The sequence below is a fragment of the Mustela putorius genome, unplaced genomic scaffold (assembly GCF_011764305.1).
Source record: "Mustela putorius furo isolate JIRA1106 unplaced genomic scaffold, ASM1176430v1.1 tig00003898_pilon_pilon_pilon, whole genome shotgun sequence".
In the NCBI taxonomy this organism is placed as follows: domain Eukaryota; kingdom Metazoa; phylum Chordata; class Mammalia; order Carnivora; family Mustelidae; genus Mustela; species Mustela putorius.
The window spans coordinates 31,051,441-31,076,655 of record NW_025422047.1 but is presented as its reverse complement, the minus strand read 5'-3'; the positions used below and the strand labels follow the sequence as shown (position 1 = coordinate 31,076,655).

General features: G+C 40.6%; 1 protein-coding gene across 2 annotated transcripts; it reads left to right on the top strand.

The window, feature by feature from the left end:
• The first annotated feature begins 911 nt into the window (after positions 1 to 911).
• Positions 912 to 24,755, top strand: LOC101674502 (E2F associated phosphoprotein). Of its 2 annotated transcripts, XM_045067774.1 has the most exons (6): positions 956 to 1,181; positions 7,156 to 7,337; positions 8,343 to 8,438; positions 10,121 to 10,238; positions 16,051 to 16,164; positions 24,139 to 24,755. In XM_045067774.1, the coding sequence occupies exons 1-6, from the start codon at positions 1,087 to 1,089 to the stop codon at positions 24,413 to 24,415; spliced, it is 882 nt and encodes a 293-aa protein (XP_044923709.1). In that variant the 5' UTR covers positions 956 to 1,086; the 3' UTR covers positions 24,416 to 24,755. The 2 variants fall into 2 exon arrangements, with proteins under 2 accessions (XP_044923711.1, XP_044923709.1); XM_045067776.1 differs by lacking the exon at positions 10,121 to 10,238 and having other exon boundaries at positions 912 to 1,181; positions 24,139 to 24,333.
• The last annotated feature ends 460 nt before the right edge of the window (positions 24,756 to 25,215 follow it).

Genomic DNA, 25,215 nt, shown 5'->3' with positions numbered 1-25,215 from the left:
AGTCAAAGTGAAGGGTGGGGAGATGGTATTTTCATGAGAGCGGTTACTAAGCAATCCCTAGGGCTTTGGGAATTGAAGGCTCACGGAGGGGTTGAGGAAGGAGTCAACCAAAATTCAAGCCTATAGTAGTTGTAAGGACGGAGAAAGGGACATGAGCAGCAATCAAAGGTCAAAATAGCTGCTGGCTGTGGTATAGAAATGGGGTGGAAGATGCTGAGTTGGGTTTGGACCATGTTGATTTGAATTGCCAGTGGTACCATGGTGGAGATTATCTACCCAGGCAACTGGAAATCCATTATAGTATCCGAGGAGAGTGCAAGGACCAAATGAAATGGGTAGTTATCTGAACGGGATCATGAAGAGGGGGCTTGAGAAGAGGCCAATACAGAAACAGGGCAGCAAACAGTTTCACAATCAACAGGCCTCATCTCAAGTTACCACCTACGTCGTCTCAAGTATTGAGCGGAATTGGACAAGGGCCAATCAAAGGTTGGGCCCGAGAAGAGGCCAAGAACAGGTACTTAGGAATTAACTGGTGACAGCCTAGCAACTTCTCAGTAGACAGTCGGGCTGAAGTCAGACGGAGGAGCGAATAGTGGTGAAGGTGAGAGAGCCGCGCGGTAAAAATAAATAAATAAATAAATAGATAAATAAATAAATAAAAGGAGGCAGAAGGGCTTGAGGCTTGAAGGTTGGAGGGACATTAGCCGTTAGCGTCTGGGGACCTACTGGCCCAGATTTCAGGCTGCATGTCCCTCAGCATCTAGATTTCTGCTTCTTCATGTCACGACGTGAGAGACTGCACATAGAGCGCTCAGCTCAGAATGCCACTTGGGAGACTGCTGATTCCTAGATTCCGTAATTAGGCTGCGTTTCCAAGTAAGCGGAAGACCCACAGGACGGCGTAGAGACGCTGAGACTCATCCCCTCTTCCGGCCCCCTCACTGGCACGATCTGCGCAGGCGCGCAGGGAGGGCGCGGAAGTGTGGACGGAAGTGGAGTGGCGGACGCTTTAGCTGGTGCACCTGCGGAGTAAACAGATGCTGTGGGGCGGCTAGTAGTCGGTGTCCGGGGGTGCAGGCCACCATGAACCGGGTGCAGGCCACCATGAACCGGCTCCAGGAGGACTACGACCCCTACGCGGTAGAAGAGCCTAGCGACGAAGAACCCGCTTTGAGCAGGTAGGCCCTTGCCCCGTCCCGGCTTCCGAGGCTTCGGGCCGAGGACAAGCTTTAGCCTCATCCAGTCGCTGCGCCTGCCAGGCCCTTGCGGACCCTCGGCCCAGCGACTCGGGCGCCTGTCGCGTCCCGCTGTTGCCTGTGGGACGCCAAGTGGGGTTCTGGTGAGGTTGCGCAGCCACGAGGGAGACGGGGCGGACACCCGCGCGGGGAACGGGAATATTCTGGAATTACGCGCAAGTCTTCAAAAGCCTTGGGATCGAATCCTGCCTTTGCAGCTTACTAGCACAGTGAGTGGAAGCGAGTCACTACCCTCGTTTTTTTCATCTACAAAAAGGGATAACAGCTGCATCTTAAGTATGTTGTGAGACTAGTGGGACTTAATGTGAAGTGACCATCTCGAAAACTAAACTGTCATAAACAGAAATAAAGGAATACTCAACTTTTTTTTTTTTAAGATTTTATTTATTTATTTGACAGAGAGAGAGAGAGAGAGCGAGCACAGTAGGGATCAATAGGTAGAGAGAGGGAGAGGGAGAAGCTGGCTAGCCTAGCGGGGAGCTCTCTGTGGGGCTGGATCCCAGAACCCTGGGATCACGACACGACCTCATCCGAAGGCAGACGCTTAAGAACTGAGCCACTCAGGCGTCCGGTCCCCAGACTTTGTTGGAGCACGTTTTGAATGCTTGTTTAGGGCTACAGTTTTCTACAGACTCTCAGTATAGTAGGGGAAATAAGACACGTATTCGGAACATAAGTATCTTGGAAAAAAGTATGTTATCTCAGGACAGTATTGTAGAAAACGAGGACCTGAGATAGACACAGATGAAGTTCTGGAGAGATTTCCAGGAAGGAGGGTTTCAGCTTACCTGGGGGAAACTTGCAGTTTTGCTGGCAAGAGATTTCCTAGCATGTTTATGTTATTTTATTTATTTATTTATATTTATTTTATTTATTTATTTTTTTTTAAGAGATTTTATTTATTTATTTGACAGAGATCACAAGTAGGCAGAGAGGCAGGCAGAGAGAGAGGAGGAAGCAGGCTCCGGGCTGAGCAGAGAGTCCGATGTGGGGCTGGATCCCAGGACCCTGGGATTATGACCTGAGCCAGAGGCAGAGGCTTTAACCCACTGAGCCACCCAGGTGCCCCTATTTTATTTTATTTTTTAAAGATGGCAGCAGAGTCTGTCCATAAACTCTAAAACATTCTGTCCCAACTAAGCTTTCTGTGAAACTGTCCGTCCTCGGCTTGGGAGATTGGACTGCTGTGAAGAGTTTCTTGTGGGGAATGAGGATGAATTCCAAGATTTCCTGCAAGTTTCAGGTAGTGGGTCTGGTCTGTGAAAGGAGATTATCAATTAGTAGGCCTCAGTTAGTTTCATGGAAATTTCACTGAAATAAGTTTTACTGAAATAAGCAGTATTTCCTGGACTTGAGTTACTCAGCCATTACCATCTCCATATTCACCTGTATTACAACTTATTTAATATTTTTCTTTAAGATTTTTGTAGCTAAATTTCTTTTCTTTTCTTTTTTTTTTTTTTTTTTTGGGAGGGGTGGGGGTGAAGTTACTTTAAAGAAGCTCTGTAATCCTGTGACAGTTGCCTCTGGTAAGGTAACTGTAAGAATAAATATTATGAAATGGAACAGTGTTATTAGACAGTATTGCCTGCTCAAGGCTCTGAGTCTGGTGCTTGTTGTCTTAAAAAAGGGGAGATTGGAGAGATTCGGGAAGTGTCTGTCAGGATTTGATTTTATCCTACTTATAAGCTAGTATTTTATAGTCTTACTGTTTCATGGAACCTGGCAGAAAATAAGAAACTCCTGGGTTGGAGACTACACAGAGCAGGCAGAATGAGCATTGCGATCAAGTTGGTTGCTCTTACTTCCCAACTCCTACAGTGGTTGCACGGAGAGGCCGAGGTGGATGCTACATATTCAGTGGGTTGCATCATGGCTGAGGACCACTTGAGCTTGGGAATTCCACTTCTTTTACAGCAGTCAGTAAATAAGCCTGCTCTTTCTCCTGGAGAGAGACCTCACCTTATCCTTCAAGGCTGCACACTGTAAAACACAACCCTGAGAATTGGCCTAGGTGAAGAGTGGTGAGAACTTTGCATTTCTTGACACCCTCAGCAAGAATGTACCTGGCGCATGCAGTGTTGCCTCAGCTAGCTGTGCTGACACTTCTGAAATAGTCACAAGGGTTAGAGAAAATTTGTAATAAAAGTAACTCTCTTGTCTTCTGATTAATCTTTCTTTAAAAAATTAAACTTCATTTTGAGGTAAGTTCAGGGGTAGTTATAAGAAATAGTATATGGAAAAAAAATCAGTGAATTGTATACTTAAGATTTAAAAAAATTAGTTAATTTATTTATTTGAGAGACAGAGAGAGAGCATGAGAGGGGAGAGGGTCAGAGGGAGAAGCAGAAGCAGACTCCCTGCTAGGCAGGGAACCTGATGTGGGACTCCATCCCAGGAGTCCAAGATAATGACGGGAGCCAAAGGCAGTTGCTTAACCAACTGAGCCACCTACGTGCCCTTAATTGTTTGTTTATTTAAGATTTTATTTATTTAGTTATTTAATTTATTTACTTGACAGAGATCACAGGCAGGCAGAGAGAGGTGGGGGGAGGCAGGCTTCCCGCCAAGCGGAGAGCCCGATGCGGGGCTTGATCCCAGGACTCTGAGATCACGACCTGAGCCGAAGGCAGAGACTTAACCCACTGAGCCACTTAGGCGCCCCAATTGTATATTTAAATGTAAGAATTTATGACAGCAAATTAATGCCACAAGAAAAGTTAAACAAAAAATAATACAGAGGATTCTGTGTCTCCTCTACCCACTTTCCCTCAATGTTAACATTAGTATAATATTACAACTTGTGAAATATGACCATTAATATGGTCAAACAAAATGTAGAACATTTCCATTACCACAAGGATCCCTCATTGCCAACTTCCTGCTCCACCGTGGCCTACTTAAATGCTGGTAACCATAAATCTATTATCCACTTCTATAATTTTGTTCTTTTTAAGAATATGATATAAATGGAATCATGCAGTATGTAATTTTTTGGAATTGGCTTTTTTTATTCAGCATAAATCTCTGGAGATTCATTCACATTGTTGTAGGTATCAGTAAATCATTCCTTTTTTATTGCTGACAATTATTTCACCTTTTTTTTTAACCATTCCCTTATTGAAGGATGTCTAGTTTCTTGGTCTGACTCTTGTGAATAAAGCATCTATACATTCATGTATAGGTTTTTGTGTGAATGTAAGTTTTCATTTCTCTGGGATAAATGCCAAGGAATGTGATTGCCGGGTTGTGTGGTAGTTGCATGTTTGGTTTTAGAAGAAACTGTCATGCTATTTTCTTTTCTTTTTTTTTTTTAAGATTTTATTTATTTATTTGACAGACACCGTGAGAGAGGGAACACAAGCAGGGAATGCAGGAGAGGGAGAAGCAGGCTTCCCGCTGAGCAGGGAATGGATGTGGACTTGATCCTAGGACCCTGGGATCATTATGGAGCTGAAGGCAGAATCTTTTTTTTTTTTTTTTTTTTTTTTTTTTTTTTTTTAAAGATTTTATTTATTTATTTGTCAGAGAGAGAGCGAGCGAAAGCGAGCACAGGCAGACAGAGTGGAGGGCAGAGTCAGAGGGAGAAGCAGGCTCCCCGTGGAGCAAGGAGCCCGATGTGGGACTCGATCCCAGGACGCTGGGATCATGACCTGAGCCGAAGGCAGCTGCTTAACCAACTGAGCCACCCAGGCGTCCCTGAAGGCAGAATCTTAACCACTGAACCACGCAGCTGCCCCTGTCAAGCTATTTTCCATAGTATTTGTATCATTTTAGAGTCCTTTCACAATGACTTCAAAGTTGTTTAGCAGCCTGTCTGTCCTGGTACTCCTTAAGATAATACATTGCACACTTTGGAAACACAGGAATATAGGATACATCAGAGTTTCTCAGCCTCAGTAGCATTGACATCTTGGATCACGTAAGTTTCTGTTGTGTTGTGGGAGGCTGTCCTGTGCATTGTAGGATGTTTAGCAGTATCCCTGACCTCTACCCACTGGATGCCGGTAGTCCCTCCTCCCACCTCTTAGTTGTCACAGTCAAAAATGTCTAGCTATGCCATATAGTCCCTGGAGGGCAAGATGCCCCCTAGTTGGAGACCAGTGGTGTAATTCAAGGGTGAGGGGTTAAGACTGGAAAGATAAATTTTTTTTTAAAAGACTTTATTTATTTATTTGGCAGGGAAAGAGACTGCAAGAGAGGGAATGCAAGCAGGGGAAGCAGGAGAGGGAGAAGCAGGCTTCCCGCTAAGCAGGGATCCCAGTGCGGGTGGAAGGATAAGGTGAAACAAAATGGGGAAGGCTCTTCTGAGTGCTGTAGTTGAAGATCTGGCCATAGATGATTTCTTTCAGAATTGGGTAGTGGGGGCGCCTGGGTGGCTCAGTGGGTTAAGCCGCTGCCTTCGGCTCAGGTCATGATCTCAGGGTCCTGGGATCGAGTCCCGCATCGGGCTCTTTGCTCAGCAAGGAGCCTGCTTCCCTCTCTCTCTCTCTGCCTGCCTCTCTGCCTACTTGTGATCTCTGTCTGTAAAATAAATAAAAAATCTTTAAAAAAAAAAAAAAGAATTGGGTAGTGATGTGATGACAGTTTTTTAGGACTAACATTTTGGCAGCAGGATTAAGGATAGAATGAAATAAAAGAATTTGGAGGCATGGTGATCCTGAGGATATGGGGGAACAGGCAGAGTTAAGAGGACCCAAATGAGTAGAGTGGTAAAGGAGAAAGGGAGTATATGGTTCAGGATGAGGAGTGTTAGATGGGGAATTCTCTTATGAGTAGAGTCTGGCTAAGGCCTCTATCATTAGCAGAATTGAATGGTGCAAGTTGCATTTTTTCAGATTTACGTTCTGCTGGAGGCTTAAAGGCATTGTCCTAGAAGAAGAATGTAGAGAAACGAAAACCAGGGGTAGTCTGTAACTATTCATCAGACCACAAATAATTGAACATTATTTATGAACTATTGATTGTATTAGAAATATGTTAGGTGTTTCATTCATTTTGATAACATTTCATTTCTGGTATCTGGTTTTTTTCTGTCATATTGCTATTAATGGGAAACCCAGGGGCAAAAGGCCAAGTAAATTGGCAGTAATTGCTAAGGAGAATTTGTAATATAATTTAACCTTCTTTTTATAGTTCTCTTTAGCTTTTAAAATTGTAACATCTAATTTCTATCTGTTAACATTTTGTTTGGGTATATTAGCTGTATATTGACTACATGTATTAAGTTTTAAGTACAAATAAGTTTTATTTAAGTATGTTAGAAAACTCCTAGTTTTGTGAAGTAAACTTTTCATTGCTGATAGAGTTATGAATTGGTGCATGGTGCAATACTTTTGGAAAACAGTGTGATAATTCAAGAAGTTAGAAAGATGTTTTTATGTCTAGTTCTGGACATTTATCCTAAGGAAATCAACAGAAACAAAATTACATATGCCCTACTGAGCTAATCATTGTAGTGTAATAGCAAAGAGAAATAAACATACAGCATCTATAAGAGGAAATGTTATGCAGACATTGGAAATATATTTGGAAATATGTGAAATGGTTGATCTTTTTTTTAAGATTTTATTTATTTGAGAGAGGGTGTGCAGGCACACATGAGGGGGGAGGAGCAAAAGGGGAGGGAGAAGTCGACTTCCGGCTGAGCAGGGAGCCTGCCAACCCTGAGATCACCCTGAGATCGTGACCTGAGCGGAAGGCAGATGCTTGACTGACTGAGCCGCCCAAGCCCCCTGAGAAATGGTTGATCTTTAAATGAAAATAGCTGTATGTAATATAATATATAAATGCAACCTTGTAAAAACTTAAAATTGTTGGGCAGTGAGATGGTGGAAGTTTTAGGTCATTTTAATTCTTTAGTATTCACATGTCTTATGATTTAAATGCAAACTAGTTCTGAAGATGAAGTGGATGTGCTTTTACATGGAACTCCTGACCAAAAACGAAAACTCATCAGAGAATGTCTTACTGGAGAAAGTGAATCATCTAGTGAAGATGAATTTGAGAAAGAAATGGAAGCCGAATTAAATTCTACCATAAAAACAATGGAGGACAAGTTATCCTCTCTGGAAACAGGTAAACTTTTAGTTAAATTTTCATATAGATAATTTTCTAAGCTCTGCAAGGGCAGGAACCTTATTTATGCTCTGTTGTGTCACACTGGCACTTTGAGTAGGTGCTCAATAAATATTTATTGAGTGAATGAATAAATATGTTTGGCAAGTTGAGCATAGTTTTCATTGATGACTAGTGAAGAATTTTCCTGTTGTCGAAATGACACTGTTTAGTTTTGTTTACTTGTGTGATTTTCTTTTGTAATTTTTACCCTAGGATAAAAAAGACACAAGCTTATAGAGGTGTTTTTAGGGTTATATAGCACTGATACGGCAGAGTGAATGATAGGTCACCACAAATTCCTGTCTCGTTTTATACTTCATTTTGATGCTTTGTTTTTATGTAAAGTGTACCTGCCCCAAAACTGATTTGTGCCTCAGCTTTGGTTTGCATGTATTAACTGTTAGGAACTGAAAGCATATGTAATAGTAATAACAATAAGAGCAAAAGCAGATGTTAATTAAGAGGAGGAATTAGGGACACAGGCTTGTGAATATAGTCTGAGTTGAGGTGCTGGGCACAACTGGGAGAGGAAAGTGTGTCCTTGAATCATGCCCCCTGTCTCTCTTTAGGGCTCTTATCCTCTTTCCCCTAAAGTCGTGTAGGAGATGTTTATTTTCTGTTCTTAACAGTGTACCACATGGCTGAGAGGTAGAGATATGTATGGTGGCAACCTGGAAATAGGCTATTTTGTAATTCAGTAAAATCTAATTCAAGATTTGTGAGAAGGGGGAGAGAAAAATTTTCTCATGAGTTGGAACACTTCATTACACTGTAACAATTACAGTTCTCTGTAATTGCATAGGGCATAGAAATTCCGTAAGTCATTGATGTGAAAGTATTTTTTCATCCAAATGAGATTGGGAATGAGTTGATAATTACTTTGAGGTGATGGAAGAGTAAGTTGCGTTTTTTTTCTTGTCAGTTGCATATGGTTTAGTCTCTAAACTGCTCTTATGTAAATAGGGTCTTCCTCGGGAGCTGGAAAAGTTGGAACAGCTCTGACAAAGTACTATGATGATATATATTTTGATTCTGATTCTGAGGATGAAGACAAACCAGGTAAGTAGCATGTTTACCAGATTTAGACGTTATATTTTATAGAAAAAAAAGCTTAACAATTACTGTATATTAGATTTTGCCTCCCAAGTTTTATCTTTTAGAAATTCTAGGCTGTTGGGGCACCTGGGTGGCTCAGTGGGTTAAACCTCTGCCTTCGGCTCAGGTCATGATCTCAGGGTCCTGGGATCGATCCCCACATTGGGCTCTCTGCTCAGCGGGAAGCCTCCTTCCCCTTCTCTCTCTACCTGCCTCTCTGCCTACTTGTGATCTCTCTGTAAAATAAATAAATAAAATCTTAAAAAAAAAATTCTAGGCTGTTGATGTGAAAACAAAAGCAGGAATTGATAAATAAGAACGGATGGGAATGCACATATGAGGACATGGGACCGGCAGGGGTGCTGCTTGGGCACTGCATGGGCATATTGGGGAGAAAGGAGAGTGTGTGTCCCAGCTCAGTCCTAACATCTTCAGGGCTCTTGGCCCCCTTCTTAAGGTTCCTTAGTACAGCAACATTTGCTTTCATACCTGCAAATAATTAATAATATTATTTTTACAGAAAATATAGAAATTTATAATACTTTATATTTTGCAGAAATTTTTCTAACTCATTGCTTTTTTATCGGCTTCTCTGTTCTCTGGAATTGATTTTGTATAAAATCAGAGCAAAGGTAAACATAATAAGAGTTAAAACTGATTTAATTATATCAGTAATTATGCTGAAATGCACAAGTAACACATTTATATGGTAAACAATTAGATGCTCAACTGACTGCCGTTCAGGCACTCCAAGAAACAATTTTATATTTTTATATATTATTACCTAAATGTTAACCTACTTAAGGAAATTTTAAGAGTCTAGTGCATGTAGATAACCATAGTGGGTTTTCACTTTTTTTAAAAAAGATTTTCTTTATTTATTTTGAGAGAGAGAGACTGTGTGCACACATGCCTGCTTACGTGAGTCAGGGGAGGGGCAGGGGGAGAGGGAAAAATCTCAAGCAGCCTCACCCTGAGCATGGAGCCTGACACGGGGCTTGATCTCATGACCCTGAGATCATGATGCAAGCTGAAATCAAGAGTTGGATGCTTCATTGACTGAGCCACCCAGGTGCCCCTGATTTTTTTTTTAAGATTTTACTTCTTTATTTGTCAGAGAGTGAGTGAGAGAGTGCATGCATAAGCAGGGGGAAGGCAGGCAGAGGGAGAAGCAGGCTCCTCACTGAGCAAGGAGCCCCATGTGGGACTCCATCCTGGGACCCTGGGATCATGACTTGAGCTGAAGGCAGACCCTTGACTGACTGAGCTACCCATGTACCCTGAAATATTTTTATTCTGATTTCAGTAGTATTTTATATATGGGAACTTGTTGAGAATTTATAACATCAGGAAGTTTTTGATCTTGGTTTATGTTGGTCTTTCTGAGACTGAATTCTTATTATTTGAGTACAGTTCTTGAGATAACAGTATATTTTTAGTGAAGAAACAATTTTTTCCTCTGTCATTTTCATTTTAATGCCTTATTAATTGGACAAGAAATTTATTTGGAGAAATAGTTAAAAAAAATTTTGGGGGGAAAATACACATAGAAAAAAAAATGTAGCTGAAGATTCTATGTTCTGTATTATAGAAGTGTGTGCTTTAGACCTGATACCTAGCCATATGCGTAACATTTTAAAAATTAGCACAGGTGACCAAGAAGAAGAAGAAAAAGCGACACAGGATTCCAACAAATGATGAGTTACTATATGATCCTGAAAAAGATAACAGAGATCAGGCCTGGGTTGATGCACAGAGAAGAGGGTAAGAACTTAACTTTAATATTTAGAATCTTTAGAGAAAAATGATTAAGAGATGTTTTTTACTACATTCACATTTTTATTTTTTATTTACTTATTTATTTTTTTTAAATGACAAGAGAGCCCCGTCATTTTGTAGCTCTCTAGTCATTTTTTTTTTTTTTTAGATTTTTATTTATTTATTTATTTGTCAGAGAGAGAGCGAGCGAGAGTGAGCACAGGCAGACAGTGGAAGGCAGAGTCAGAGGGAGAAGCAGGCTCCCTGCAGAGCAAGGATCCCGATGTGGGACTCGATCCCAGGACGCTGGGATCATGACCTGAGCTGAAGGCAGCTGCTTAACCAACTGAGCCACCCAGGCGTCCCTACATTCACATTTTTTTTTTTTTTTTTTTTTAAATGCATCTTATTTTATTTTTTTTAAAGATTTTTATTTATTTATTTGACAGAGAGAGATCACAAGTAGGCAGAGAGGCAGGCAGAGAGAGAGGAGGAAACAGGCTCCCTGCTGAGCAGAGAGCCCGATGCGGGACTCGATCCCAGGACCCTGGAATCATGACCTGAGCCGAAGGCAGCGGCTTAACCCACTGAGCCACCCAGGCGCCCCCCTACATTCACATTTTTAAAATAAGATTTTATTTAGGGGCACCTGGGTGGCTCAGTGGTTAAAGCCTCTGCCTTCAGCTTGGATCATGATCCCAGAGTCCTGGGATTGAGCCTGAGTCGGGCTCTCTGCTCAGCAGGGAGCCTACTTCCTCCTCTCTCTCTGCCTTCCTCTCTGCCTCCTTGTGGTCTCTGTCTGTCAATAGATGGATGGAATCTTTAAAAAAAAAAAAGGATTTTGTTTATTTATTTGTCAGAGAGAAAGGGAGAGCACAAGCAGGGGGAGTGGCAGGCAGAGGGAGAAGTAGGCTCCCGCTGAGCAGGGAGCCTGATGTGGGACTCAGTCCCAGGACCCTGGGATCATGAACTGAGCCAAAGGCAGACATTTAACCGGCTGAGCCACCTGAGCATCTCTGTGTTCACATTTTGAATTTATGTGTATTGTGTTCATACAGACATACATTAAAAAAAGAATTTTGGAAGAAAACTGTTGAATTATTTATTTTGAAAATTACCAGCAGATTTCACTCAGATGACTTACTTGTTTTTTAAATTTTTCTGAAAGATTTATTTATTTATTTGACAGAGAGAGCGAGGGAGAGAATAAGTTTGGTGGCAAGGGGCAGGAGATGGGGAGTCTCTTAAAAAAATATGTATTTATTTGACAGAAGAGAGAGCACAAGCAGGGGGAGCAGCAGAGGGAGAGGGACAGGCAGGGCTCCAGGCTGAGCAGGGAGCCTCATGTGGGGCTCGATTCTAGGATCCTGGGATTATGACCTGAGCTGAGGGTAGATGCTTAACTGACTGAGCCACCCAGGTGCCCTGGGGAGAGAGTCTTAAACAGACTCTGCTCTGAGAATGGAGCCTGACTTGGGGCCCAATCTCGTTGAGCTGAAACCAAATGTCAGATGCCTAACTGGCTGTGCCATTCAGGCACCTGTCAGGTAATTTATTTTTAAAAAACTGTTGTTGAATTCAAACTGCTATAGTCAGTCTCTCCATTGAAGAAATAATGCTGACTTTTTTCAAATAGACATAATTTCAGATTATTTGGAGAGTAAACATTTATGTGGATAAAGAGTGGATGTTACATTTTACACCTGACTTGTTCTTTTTAATTATTTACAGATTCAATTTTTAAAAGATTTTATTTATTAGAGTGACCATGAGCTGGGGGGGCGGGGAGTGGCAGAGGGAGAAAGAGAAGCAGATTCTCCACTGTGTGGGGAGCTTGACATGGGACTCCATCCTAGATCCTGGGATCATGACCTGAGCTGAAGGCAGATGCTTAATGACTGAGCCACTCAGGTGCCCCACAAGTTAGATTTTTTTTTTTTTTTAAAGATTTTTTTTATTTGTTAGAGCGCAAGCACTGGCAGACAGAGTGGCAGGCTAGAGGCAGAGGGAGAAGCAGGCTCCCTGCTGAGCAAGGAGCCTGATGTGGGACTCGATCCCAGGACGCTGGGATCATGACCCGAGCCGAAGGCAGCCGCTTAACCAACTGAGCCACCCAGGCGTCCCGATTTTTTTTTTAATTGAGGAGACATTCACATAATATAAAATTAATCATTTAATTTATTTAAAGATTTTTTTTTTTTTGACAGACAGAGATCACAAGCAGGTAGAGAGGCAGACAGAGAGAGAGAGGAGGAAGCAGGCTTCCTGCTGAGCAGAGAGCCCGATGTGGGGCTCGATCCCAGAATCCTGGGATCATGACCTGAGCTGAAGGTAGAGACTTTAACCCACTGAGCTACCCAGGCGCCTCCATTTAATTTATTTAAAATTCATTGTTTTAAAGTGAACAATCCAGTGGCATTTAGTATATTCACAGTGTTAGGCAACTCCTACCTCTATTTTTCAAACCATTTTCATCATCCCAAGAGGAAATGGCCATACTTGTTTTTCAGTTCGAGTTTATGAAGGCTAATTTGTCATACAACTAAAAGCTAGGCAGTATACTGCTGTTACCCAGTGCTTCCCTCACCTGGCTGTGCTTCAGAATCGCCTGGGAAGAATTAAATGCAAACCCTGGAGTCCCATTCTAGGAAGCTTTGATTTAGCTAAGGTAATAGGGGCCGGGATGGTAAACTCTTGAAAACTGAACAACAAAAGATAAATCAAGTATTTTTTAAAAAAAGATTTTATTTATTTGACAGAGAGATCACAAGTAGGCAGAGAGGAGGCAGAGAGAGAAGGGAAAATAGGCTTCCTGCCAAGCAGCGTCCGACATGGGCTTGATCCTGGGACCCTGAGATCATGACATGAGCTGAAGGCAGAGGCTTAACCCACTGAGCCACCCAGGCTACCCATAAATAAAGTATATTTAAGTCCAGAGAGAGTTTGATGTTGTTGGGTGTTTGTACCTTACCTTTTAGCCTCCAGTCTCCCACTTTGTTCTTTGTTATTTTTCCTTCTTTCCTTCTCAAAGTTTTACCCAAGTACCACTTCCTCCAACTACCCTTTGTATTTATTAAATAAATATGTTTTGGTTACCCCTGTGCAAAATGAACATTTTGAATGCCATGATTGATACTGAGATAGTTAAGGAGATTACAGTGTAGCTCTTGATTCTGTTCAGTGAGGTAAGATGGAATGTATTTTCATCATTCTATAATCTTTAATCAACTGACCCATCCAGGCATCTGTCATCGTTCTATAATCTTTAAAAAAATTTTTTTTAAAGTAAACTCTGTCGCCATCATGGGGCTTGAACTCAAGACCCCAAGATTGAGAGTCAAATAGTCTACCGTCTGAGTCAACCAGGCGTGCCTTTTGTTATATATATATCTTGAGAAGAATTAACATTTTATTGGTTTATTCACATTCCTGCATCAAGCGGTAGTTGGAATGTGAGATTACAGAAACCAACTTAAAATAATCAGTTGACTACGTTTTCAGTGTCATGTTCACTGCTACATCCCAGACATCTTAGACTTTGTGTTAAATGGACACTCATTAAGTATATGTTGAATGAATATGTTACTTTCTTAGGTTTGGGTTTTGAAATCTGCTAAGCATTGGAGGGATATAACAACAGTTAAAAATAAGTACCACATATTTTCAGTATTTTTCCCTAGAGACATTTGAAGAGTTTGGGAAGTAATGTCAAATAATTTATCTTTTGTTGTTTGGCTTTTGGGCGTTTACCATAACTCCCTTTTCAGAAACATATGCTTTTATACTTTAGTACCTTCATAAGTAGATTCGTATTATACTTTTGCAGTCAGCAAATGTTCACTGAACAGTGACTATGTACCAGACACTGTTCTAGATTCTTGAAATACAACAAAGAACAAAACGGACAAAAATCTTAAAGTACTTAGAGCTTACATGCTTGCTTTTAAAATGTAGCTTTGCTAGGTTTTTCAAATTAATAGACTTTATTTATTTAGATTTTTTTTTTTTTAATTTATTTGAGAGAGAAAACGCAGATGAGGGAGGGACAGAGTGAGAGAATCTCAAGTGGCTCCCTGCTGAGTGTGGAGCCTGATGCTGTGTCAGTCCCACCACTAGTCACAAGTCGAAACCGGAAGTTGGACTCTCAACTGACACAGCCACTCAGGCACCCCAAGAGACTTTATTTTTTAGAACAGTTTTAGATTTACAGAAAAATTGAGCCAATAATACAGAGTTCCTGTATATCCTCCCACAATAACACACACATACACACACAAGAGTTTCACCTATTACTGACATGTTAGATTAATATGTACATTTAGGGACGCCTGGGTGGCTCAGTTGGTTAAGCAGCTGCCTTCGGCTCAGGTCATGATCCCAGCGTCCTGGGATCGAGTCCCACATCAGGCTCCTTGCTCAGCAGGAAGCCTGCTTCTCCCTCTGCCTCTGCCTGCCATTCTGCCTGCCTATGCTCGCTCTCTCCCCCTCTCTCTCTCTGATAAATAAATAAAATCTTTAAAAAAAAATATGTACATTTGTCACGATTAATGAACCAGTATTTATATATCACTATAAACCAAGGTCCATACTTTATTCAGAATTTCTTCGTTACCTGCTATGTAATTTTGATTGCAAGAGCCAATCCAGGATACCAGGTACTTACAGTTGTCATGTCTCTTTAGGCTCTTCTTGCTGTTGACGGTTTCTCTGACTTTCCTTGGTTTTGATGACCTTAACAGTTTTTAGGAGTAGTGGTCAGGTATATTGTAGGAGGCCACTCTATTGGAATGTGTGATGTTTTTCATAGATTAGACTGGGATTATGGGTTTTGGTGAGGAAGACCACAGAGACAAAGTGCCATTTTCATCACATTGTAATGAAGGGCACATATTGTCAACATGATTTATGATTGTTAATGTTGATCTTGGTTACCTTGGTGAGGAACTGTTTGTCAGGTTTCCTCCTGTAAAGTTAACTCTCCACCCCTCCTTTGCATACTGCACTTTGGGAAGGAAGTCAGTATGTGTAGCCCAGACTTGAGGAGTGGGGAGTTATGCTCCACTTCCTTGAGGGGAGAATATCTTCATAAATTATTCTTTCATACGGGAGATTTGTCTGTTCTTCATCCTTCCCTTTGTTCGTTTGTTCATTCATTCGTTCATTCATTCATTCATATCAGTGTAGACTCAGGTATTTATTTATACTTTGGGTTATAATCCAATATTGCTTTATTTTGTTCTAATTGTTTCAGCTTTGGCCATTGGGAACTCTTTCAGCTGACTTTTGTGACCCCTTGACATACCTGCTTCATTGTTTTTGAGCACTTCCTTACTTTCTGGCAGTACAGGAAGCTCCAGGTTCATCTCGTATGCCTATTCCTAGAATCAGCCATTTTTCTCAGGAGTACTAGTTTCTTTTATTGGAGAGTGGCATTAGACATCAAGATCTTGAGGGCACCTGGCTATCTCATTTGGTAGAGCATGTGACTTTTTTTTTAAGAGGGGTAGAGAGAGAGACAGGTGGGGAAGGGCAGAAGCAGAGGGGGAGAGAGAATCTTAAGCAGGCTCTATGCCCAGAGTGGAGGCTGACATAGGGCTCAATCTCCCAACCCTGAGGTCATGACCTGAGCTGAAATCAGGAGTTCAACACTTGACCCACTGAGCTACCCAGGCACCCCAGAGCATGTGACTCTTAATCTTGGGGTTGTGAGTTCAAGCCCCATGTTGGGCATGGAGCCCTTTAGAAAAAAAGAATCAGGATCTGGCTTTAATATATGTCTTTTTCACTACCCCCACCAACCTTTCTTTTTCTGTTGTAGCTACCATGGTTTTGGAATACAGAGGCCACATCAACAACAGCAGCCTGTTCCAAATAGTGATGCTGTCTTGAATTGCCCTGCCTGCATGACCACACTATGTCTTGATTGCCAAAGGTAACGAATAAAGGCTGACCACATGCACACACAAAACGAAAAAAAATTTGGTGGTCTTTGTTTAAATCAGGAATAGACTTTCGAGGTATATACTTAATAATTTTTTTTTTTTAAGATTTTATTTATTTGATAGCACAAGCAGGGGGAATGGGAGAGGGAGAGGGAGAAGTAGGCTGCCCTCTGAGCAGGGAGCCTGATGCGGGACTCAGTTCCAGGACTCTGGGATCATGACCTGAACTGAAGGCAGACATTTAATTGACTGAGCCACCCAGGCACCCCTATACTTAGAAATTCTGATAAAGTTCTGTCCTCACATATCCTTGCTGCTACATGATTAATCTTTATACAAATAATTTTGGTTATATGTATTTCTGTTATAAGTAGTTTTTCTAATAAAGCACTTATCAGTGCTGACAAGGATTCAGTGAAACTGCATGTATGTTATAGAATGACATAATCTGTCAAAGACACTCTTTTCAAAAAAAATTTGTGACGAAATACATATAACATTTATCATTTTAGCCATTAAAATTTTTACATCAAAGAGTACATCAGGGGCGCTTGGGTGGCTCAGTGGGTTAAAGCCTCTGCCTTCGGCTCAGGTCATGATCCCAGGGTGCTGGGATCGAGCCCCAAATCGGGCTCTCTGCTCAGCAGGGAGCCTGCTTCCTCCTCTCTCTCTGCCTGCCTCTCTGCCTACTTGTGATCTCTGTCTGTCAAATAAATAAATAAAGTCTTTAAAAAAAAAAAGAGTACATCATTTGGATATTCAATTTATTGTCAACTAGACCATTTAAAATTTTAGACTCTTTTCCTAGCTTTATTGAGATGTAATTGACATATAACATTGTTTATATGTTAGTTTCAAGTGTACAACATGATGATTTGGTATACACATGTATTGCAAAACAGTTACCACAATAAGGTAAGTTAACACATCTATCACCTCACATTTATACCTTTTTTGTGTGTGTGTGTTGAGAACTTTAAGATCTGCTTTCTTAGCAACTTTCAAGTATGTAGTTCAACATTGTTAACTACATGCTGTTTATTACATCCCCAGACCTTCCTCATCTTATAACTGGAAGTTTGTACCATTTGACTGTTTTCATTCATCCACCCTTCCCCCACCAACCACCAATCTGCTCTCTGTTTCTATGAGTTCATTTTGTTTGGATTCACATATAAGTGAGGTCAGTAGTTTTTTGTCTCTGTCTGACTTACTTCATTTAGCATAATGCCCTTAAGCTCATCCATGTTTTCACAAATGGCAGGATTTCCTTCTTTTTTTTTTTTCATATTCTATTATATTTATACATCATGTTTTCTTTATCCATTCACCTGTGTATGGACATTTAGTTTGTTTCCATGTTTGACTGTTATGAGTAAAGCTGCAGTAGATTTGGGGGGAGAAGACCACAAAGGTAAAGTGTTGTTTTCATTATATTATATCAAGGGCACAGACTGTCAACAACAAAAAAAATCAACAGATTTATGACTGTTAATGTTGAACTTGATCACCTAGCTGAGGTGGGGATGGAGATATCTCTTTGAGATAGTGATTTCATTTCCTTCAGACACATACCCAGAAGTAGGATTGCTTGATCATATGGTAGTTCTATTCTTAATGTTTGTTTAAAGGTTTTATTTATTTGACAGAGAGCATAGGTAGGCAGACCAGCAGGCAGAGGGAGAGGGCGCTGAGCACGGAGCCTGATGTGGGGCTTGATCCCAGGACCCTGGGACCATGACCTGAGCTGAAGGCAGCCACTTAACTGACTGAGCCATCCAGGTGCCCCACTATTCTTAGTATTTTGAGGAGGCACCATACTGTTTTCCAGAGTGACTATACCAATTCATATTCCCACCAGTAATGCAAAAGGGTTCACTTTTGTTTTCTCTTGTCTTTTCGATAATAGCCATTCTAACAGTTGTGAGGTGATACCTCACTGTAGTTTTTGATTTACATTTTTACATGATGACTAATGATGATGAACACCTTTTCATGTACCTGTTGGCCATTTGTGTATCGTTTTTTGGAAAAAATGTCTGTTTTGGTTCTTTGTCAATTTTTGCTTTACTCTACTTTTTTTTTTTCTTTTTAAAGATTTTATTTATTTATTTGACAGACAGAGATCACAAGTAGGCAGAGAGGCAGGCAGAGAGAGAGGAGGAAGCAGGCTCCCCACTGAGCAGAGAGCCTGATGCGGGCCTCGATCCCAGCACCCTGGGATCATGACCTGAGCCGAAGGCAGAGGCTTTAACCCACTGAGCCACCCAGGCGCCCGCTTTACTTTACTTTTTGTTGAGTTGTATGAGTTTCTTGGATTAACCCTTTGTCAGATACATAATTTACAAATATTTTCTCCCATTCCATAGGTTGCCTTTTCCTTTTGCTGATGATTTCTTTGCTATGCAGAAGCTTTTGAGCTTGATGTAGTCCCACTTGTTTATTTTTGCTTTTGTTGCTGTGCTTATCCAAAAAGTCATTGTCAAGACCCATATTGAGCTTTTTCCCTGTGTTTTCTTTGAGTAATTCTGTAATTTCAGGTCTCACATTTATGTTTTTAATTCATTTCAAGTTAGTTTTAGTGAGTGGAGTAAGTCAGGGGTCCGGTTTCATTCTTTCGCATGTGAATATCTGATTTTCCCCAAATCACTAACTGAAGAGATTATCTTTCTGGCATTGCATATTTTTGGCTCCCTTGTCAAGTATTAGTTAACCATGTATGCATGAGTTCATTTTGGGGCTCTCTGTTCTGCTCCATTGGTGTGTGAGTCTGTTTTTATGCCCAAACTGTACTGTTTGATTACTATAGCTTTGTAGTACAGTTTGAAATTAGAAATTGTGATGCCTCCAACTTTGTTGTTATTTCTCAAGGTTGCTGTGGCTTTTTGGGGTCTTTTGTGATCCCATACAGCTTTGAGGGTTTTTTCTATTTCTGTGAAAAGTGCCATTGAAATTTTGATTAGATTGCATTGACTAAGATGGCTTTGGGTAGTGTGGACATTTTAATAATGGTAATTCTTGGGGCGCCTGGGTGGCTGAGTGGGTTAAGCCTCTGCCTTCAGCTCAAGTCATGATCTCAGGGTCCTGGGACTGAGCCCCGCATTGGGCTCTCTGCTCAGTGGGGAGCCTGCTTCTCCCTCTCTCTGCCTGCTGTTCTACCTACTTGTGATCTCTCTCTCTCTGTCAAATAAATAGATAAAGTCTTAAAAAAATTATGGTAGTTCTCTGATTCATGCACATGGGATTTTTTTCCATTTACTTGTATTTTCTTCAGTTTCTTTCATGAATGTTTTACAGTATATAAATCTCTCACCTCCTTGGTTAAGTTTATTTCCAAGTATTTTATTATTTTGGATGGCATCATGAATGGCATTACTTTCTTAATTTCTTTTTCAGATAGTTTACTGTTAATGTACAGAAACACAGTAGGTTTTTGTATATTGGTTTTGTATTTTGAAACTTGCCTGAATTTCATGTTTATTTTTTATTTTGTTATTTATTATTATTTTTAAGATATTATTTATTTGCGAGAGAGAGTGAGAGAGCACAAGAGGGACTGTGGCAGAGGGAGAAGGAGAAGCAGGCTTCCCATTGAGTAGGGAGCCCCTTTTAGGGCCCGTTCCCAGGACCCTTGGATCATGACCCAAGCCGAAGGCAGACGTCCAACCAGCTGAGCCACCAGGGCACTCCTTATATTTATTTTAACATTTTTTTTGGTGGTGTCTGTGATATTTTATGTTTAAAAGATTATGTTATCTGCAAACAGACAGTTGTACCTCTTTCTTTCCTATTTGGATACCTTTTATTTCATTTTCTTGCCTGATTTTGCCCTGGCTAAACTTAAAGGACAATGTTGAATAGGTGAGAGTGGTGAGAGGGGGTACTCTTTGTTCTCTGTTTTAACCATTTTATTTATTTATTTATTTATTTTTAAAAGATTATTTATTTATTTATTTGCCAGAGACAGAGGGAGAGCGAGCGAGAGAGCACAGGCAGACAAAGAGGCAGGCAGAGGCAGAGGGAGAAGCAGGCTCCCTTGCCGAGCAAGGAGCCCGATGTGGGACTCGATCCCAGGACCCCGGGATCATGACCTGAGCCGAAGGCAGCTGCTCAACCAACTGAGCCACCCAGGTGTCCCTGTTTTAACCATTTTAAATGAACGATTCAGTGACATTAACTACTGTCACAGTATTGTGCAGCTATCTTCACAGTCCATTTCCAGAACTTCTTTTTTTGTCATTCCAGACAGAAACTCTGTACCCATTAGACAAAATTTCCCCATTCTCCACCTCTACCCACCCCAGCCTGTGGTAACTTCTATTCTGTTTTTCTTTCTGGATCATTCATTGCTCATGTATAGAAGTGAACAGATTTTTGTGTGTTGATTTTGTACTCTGCCACTTTGCTGAATTAGTTTATCAGCTCTAGTAGTTTTCTGTGCAGTCTTCAGTTCCCTACATATAATGTCATGTCATTGGGATGCCTGGGTGGCTCCCTTAGTTAAGCATCTGACTCTTGATTTCAGCCCAGGTCATGATCTCAGGGTGTGGGCTTGAGCCCTGCATTGGGCTGTGGTGGGCATTGAGCCTCCTTGGGATTTTCTCTCTCCCTCTACTCCTCTTGTCTTTTCTCTCCCTCCCTCCCTTCTGTCTCTCTCCCTTCCTGTCTGTCTGTCTCAAAAAAAAAAAAAAAAAAAAAGTGTGTGTGTGTGTGTGTGTGTGTGTGTGTGTGTGTATATATATGAAATGTATATATTATATATATATATAACCAAAACTAAGTGGTACTGTGGGTGGTGGATTTGTTCTAGGTACTAATGAATAGCCAGATACGGTTCACCTTATTATAAGCTAGCTTGAGGTTTTTGATCATCTGCAGCAATTAAATTTTGTGCTTTCCAAATGAACTCTTGTGCTTTTTGTGTATAAGTTGACAACCCAGAGTATACTTATGGAATGTAGAAAAAGTAAAATGTCTTTGTACTGCAGTTGTTTCTCTTCCAGATTAAACCATATTATTACAGAGTTGCTGTACTCAAAAGAAGTTGTTCCATAATGTAACAGATAGAAATCAGCCTTGGTAAAAACTGTGTTCCATGTTAATACAGGATTCTAGTCCAGTGGAGTATAAATGAAATTTTTATAATCTTACTTGGAGAAGTACCAGCTTGCATAATCTAAATTCTTTGTGGGTGGTGTTAGTGGTGGAGATCAACATTTGGAACTAATGAAAGTATACTTGAGTTTGCTGTGTTTAGCCAGATAGATATTTCTGTTGCATGAGGTTTAAGGGGAGAAAAATCCAACTTACTAGGTGGGGAAAGAGGTAGGAGAATATTGAGTATATGAGGAGAACAAATGAAGCATTATCTATTCTGTAGACTGCTGGAGAAAAGCCAGGAGTGGACATTGTAAAGTTGGAAGCTCTTTAAGCTTTCATAAAACTGTAGCTTTTACTAAAATGGTGACAAGAATAGTACCACTTTTTTTTAATTTAATTTTTTTAAGGATTTTGTTTATTTATTTGACAGAGATCGCAAGTAGGCAGAGAAGCAGGCAGAGGGGGAGGGGGAATCAGGGCCCCCACTGAGCAGAGAGCCTGATGCAGGACTCGATCCCAGGATGCTCAGATCATGACCTGAGCTGAAGGCAGAGGCTTAACCCATTGAGCCACCCAGGCACCCCTTTAATTTTAATTAATTAATTAATTAATTGACAGAGATCACAAGTAGGCAGAAAGGCAGGCAGAGAGAGAGGAAGGGAAGCAGGCTCCCCGGTGAGTAGAGAGCCTGATTTGGGTGTCGATCCCAGGACCCTGGGATCATGACCCGAGTCGAAGGCAGAGGTTTTAACCCACTGAGCCACCCAGGCACTCCGGATATATTCATTCTTTAAACTATTCTCTATTAATAAGTTTTTTCCTGTTCTTAAAATAACTCTTAACATTATTTTATTTTATTTTTTAAAAGATTTTCAGAGAGAGAGAGCATGAGTAGGCAGAGTGGCAGGCTGAGGGAGAGGGAGAAGCAGGCTCTCCACTGAGCAGGGAGCCCAGTGCAGGGCTTGATCTCTGGACCCTGGGATCATGACCTGAGTCGAAGGTAGCTGCTTAACCGAATGAGCTACCCAGGCACCCCATTTAACATTTCTTTAAATTTCCCATTTTGTTCTCATGTTTTTATTTTGGTTATATTTCAGTAAGTTTTTTTTGTTTTTAAATTTTAACTACATTCAGCAGGGATCCTTGCTTCTCTCCCCAATTCCCTCCCCTCCGCAGCCTACCTCTTTGCCTACTTGCGGTCTCCATCTGTTGAAAAAATAGATCTTTAAAAAAATTTTAACTACATGGAGAGATGAGAATATCCAGTGGGGAAAAAAGATAGTCTCTTCAATAAACGATGCTGGGAAAATTGGACCACTTTGTAGCACCGTACACAAAAATAAATTAAGGACCTAAATGTGAAGCCTGAACCATAAAACTCCTAGAAAAAAAACAGTAAGAAGTAATTTCTTTGCTATCAGCCATTTCCCCAGTAAGGCAAGGAAAAAAACAGCAACATTTTTTCAGATATGTCTTCTCAAGGGAAAAAAAAGCAAGAATAAACTGATGAGACTACACCAAAATAAAAATCTTTTGCACAGTGAAGGAAACCATAAACAAAATGAAAAAACAGCTCATGGAATGGGAGAAGATATTTGCAGGTGATCTATTTGTTACAGGATTAATATCCAAAATATGTAAAGAACTGATAGAACTCAACACTGAAAACCCAAATAACCTGATTAAAATGGGCAGAGTACTGAATAGATATTTTTCCGAAGTAGACTTATAATGTCCAACAGATAACATGAAAAGATGATCATTAATCATCAGGGAAATGCACTTAAAGCCACAGTGAGATACCATCTTACACTTGTCATGATGGCTAGAATTAAAAAGTGTTGGTCAGGATGTGGAGAAAAGGAAACCCTCGTGTACTGGTGGTGGGAAGGTAAATCGCTGCAGTCATGGTAGAAAACAGCATGGAAATTCCTTTAAAAAAAAAAAAAATAGAAATAACCAGTGAGGGGCGCCTGGGTGGCTCAGTGGGTTAAGCCGCTGCCTTCGGCTCAGGTCATGATCTCAGGGTCCTGGGATCGAGTCCCGCATCGGGCTCTCTGCTCAGCAGGGAGCCTGCTTCCCCCTCTCTCTCTGCCTGCCTCTCTGCCTACTTGTGATCTCTCTCTGTCAAATAAATAAATAAAATCTTAAAAAAAAAAAAAAAAGAAATAACCAGTGATGCAGTCATTCCAGTACGGAGTATTTATCCAGAAAGTGAAAAATGAAATTCGAAAAGATATATGCACCCTTGTGTGTATTGTAGTATTTACAATAGTCAAGATATGAAAACAACCTAAGTGTGCTTTGATCGATGAATAGACTGTGATATATGCACACAGTGGAGTATTACTCAACCATAAAAAGGATGAGGGTCTTGCCTTTTGTGACAACATGGATAGACCTAAAGGGTATTATGCTAAGTTCAATTAAGTCAGAGAAAGACAAATATTATATTATTTCACTTATACGTAGAATCTAAAAAGCAAAACAGATGAATAAACGATGAAAAGGAGAAGCAGACCCATAATTACAGAGAACAAACTGATGGTTGCCAGAAGGGAGCACAGTGGGGGATGGCCAGCACGAGTGAAGGGGAGTGGGGGAGATAAAGGCTTCCAGGTGTGGAGTGAATAAGTCATGGGGATAAAATACAGTGATACTGTAATAGCATTGTTGACAGATGGTAGCTGCACTGCTCTGTTGAGTATAGTAGTGTGCAAACTTCTTGAATCACTGTGTTGTACACCTGAAACCAATGTAACACTGTGTCAACTATACTTCAGTAAAATAAAAAAAAAAATCTAAATGGATAACCTATGAAAATAGAACATAAATCCAAATTCTTCATTTCATTTTCCTCTTAGGCACGAATCCTACAAAACTCAGTATAGAGCAATGTTTGTGATGAATTGTTCTGTCAACAAAGAGGAGGTTCTAAGATACAAAATCCCAGAGAACAGGAAGAAAAGGCGAGGCCCTAAGAAGATGAGGTCCAGCCATGAGGATGCTGCAGAGCCAGCAGAGGCACAAGCAGAAGAACTCTACCACCCAGTCATGTGCACCGAATGTTCCACTGAAGTTGCAGTCTATGACAAGGATGAAGTCTTTCATTTTTTCAATGTTTTAGCAAGTCATTCTTAAATAGCTAAGTTGGCATTTAATTGCCCAATACCGTATGTAAGGCAAATACGGACAGTTCTTTTCCTTCTGAGCGGTTATTTGAGGACACATTGTTGATCTTTTTGAAAGAGAATGATTGTCAGCCTTCATCTCTCCACCCCCTTAAAGTTTTTTTTCCCCAGCTCTGATGGGACTCATTATTCATTCCCTTTTTGAGGGGCATTTGGAAACTATGGGGCTTTTTATATATTAAAGCTCTTTAGAATTAAAATGTTCTGGAGTTATAAGTAATCTTTCTGTCAGTTTTATTTTTATTTTTTATTTTGGTTGTACTTGTGGTGTGATTAAACTAGAAACTATTTCCTGGCTTCTGTCTATATTGTTTTTGCTAAGAAGTATCTTTATTTACTTTCTGCCTTACAGTATGGAGTGACAGTATTTAGTAACTGTTACAGTTACATGGACTTAATATTGCCAGGTATTTTGAGTAATTAATATAGGTCTTTCCCTAAAAGGATTGTGTAGTAACGGTATTCTAAATGTAGTGAATTAACACAGTAAATAGAAATTTCTGGTGAGGAAAAGCAACCTCACCCTCCACCCTTAGACTTAAAAATCCTTTTGCTGCCTCTTGCACCCCCATTGGTTCTGGAACTTCTGTTTCCAGCAACCAATGTGTTGTTTTTCCTTTCTTTCTTCTTTGTATTAATAGTATAAAAATCATTAGTGACAGCTTGGAGGAAATTGCATCATAGGCATTGGTGCTTTTGAAAAGAAGGAACTGTTTCCAAAACATTAGGAAACTCAGAGTCCCGATATTC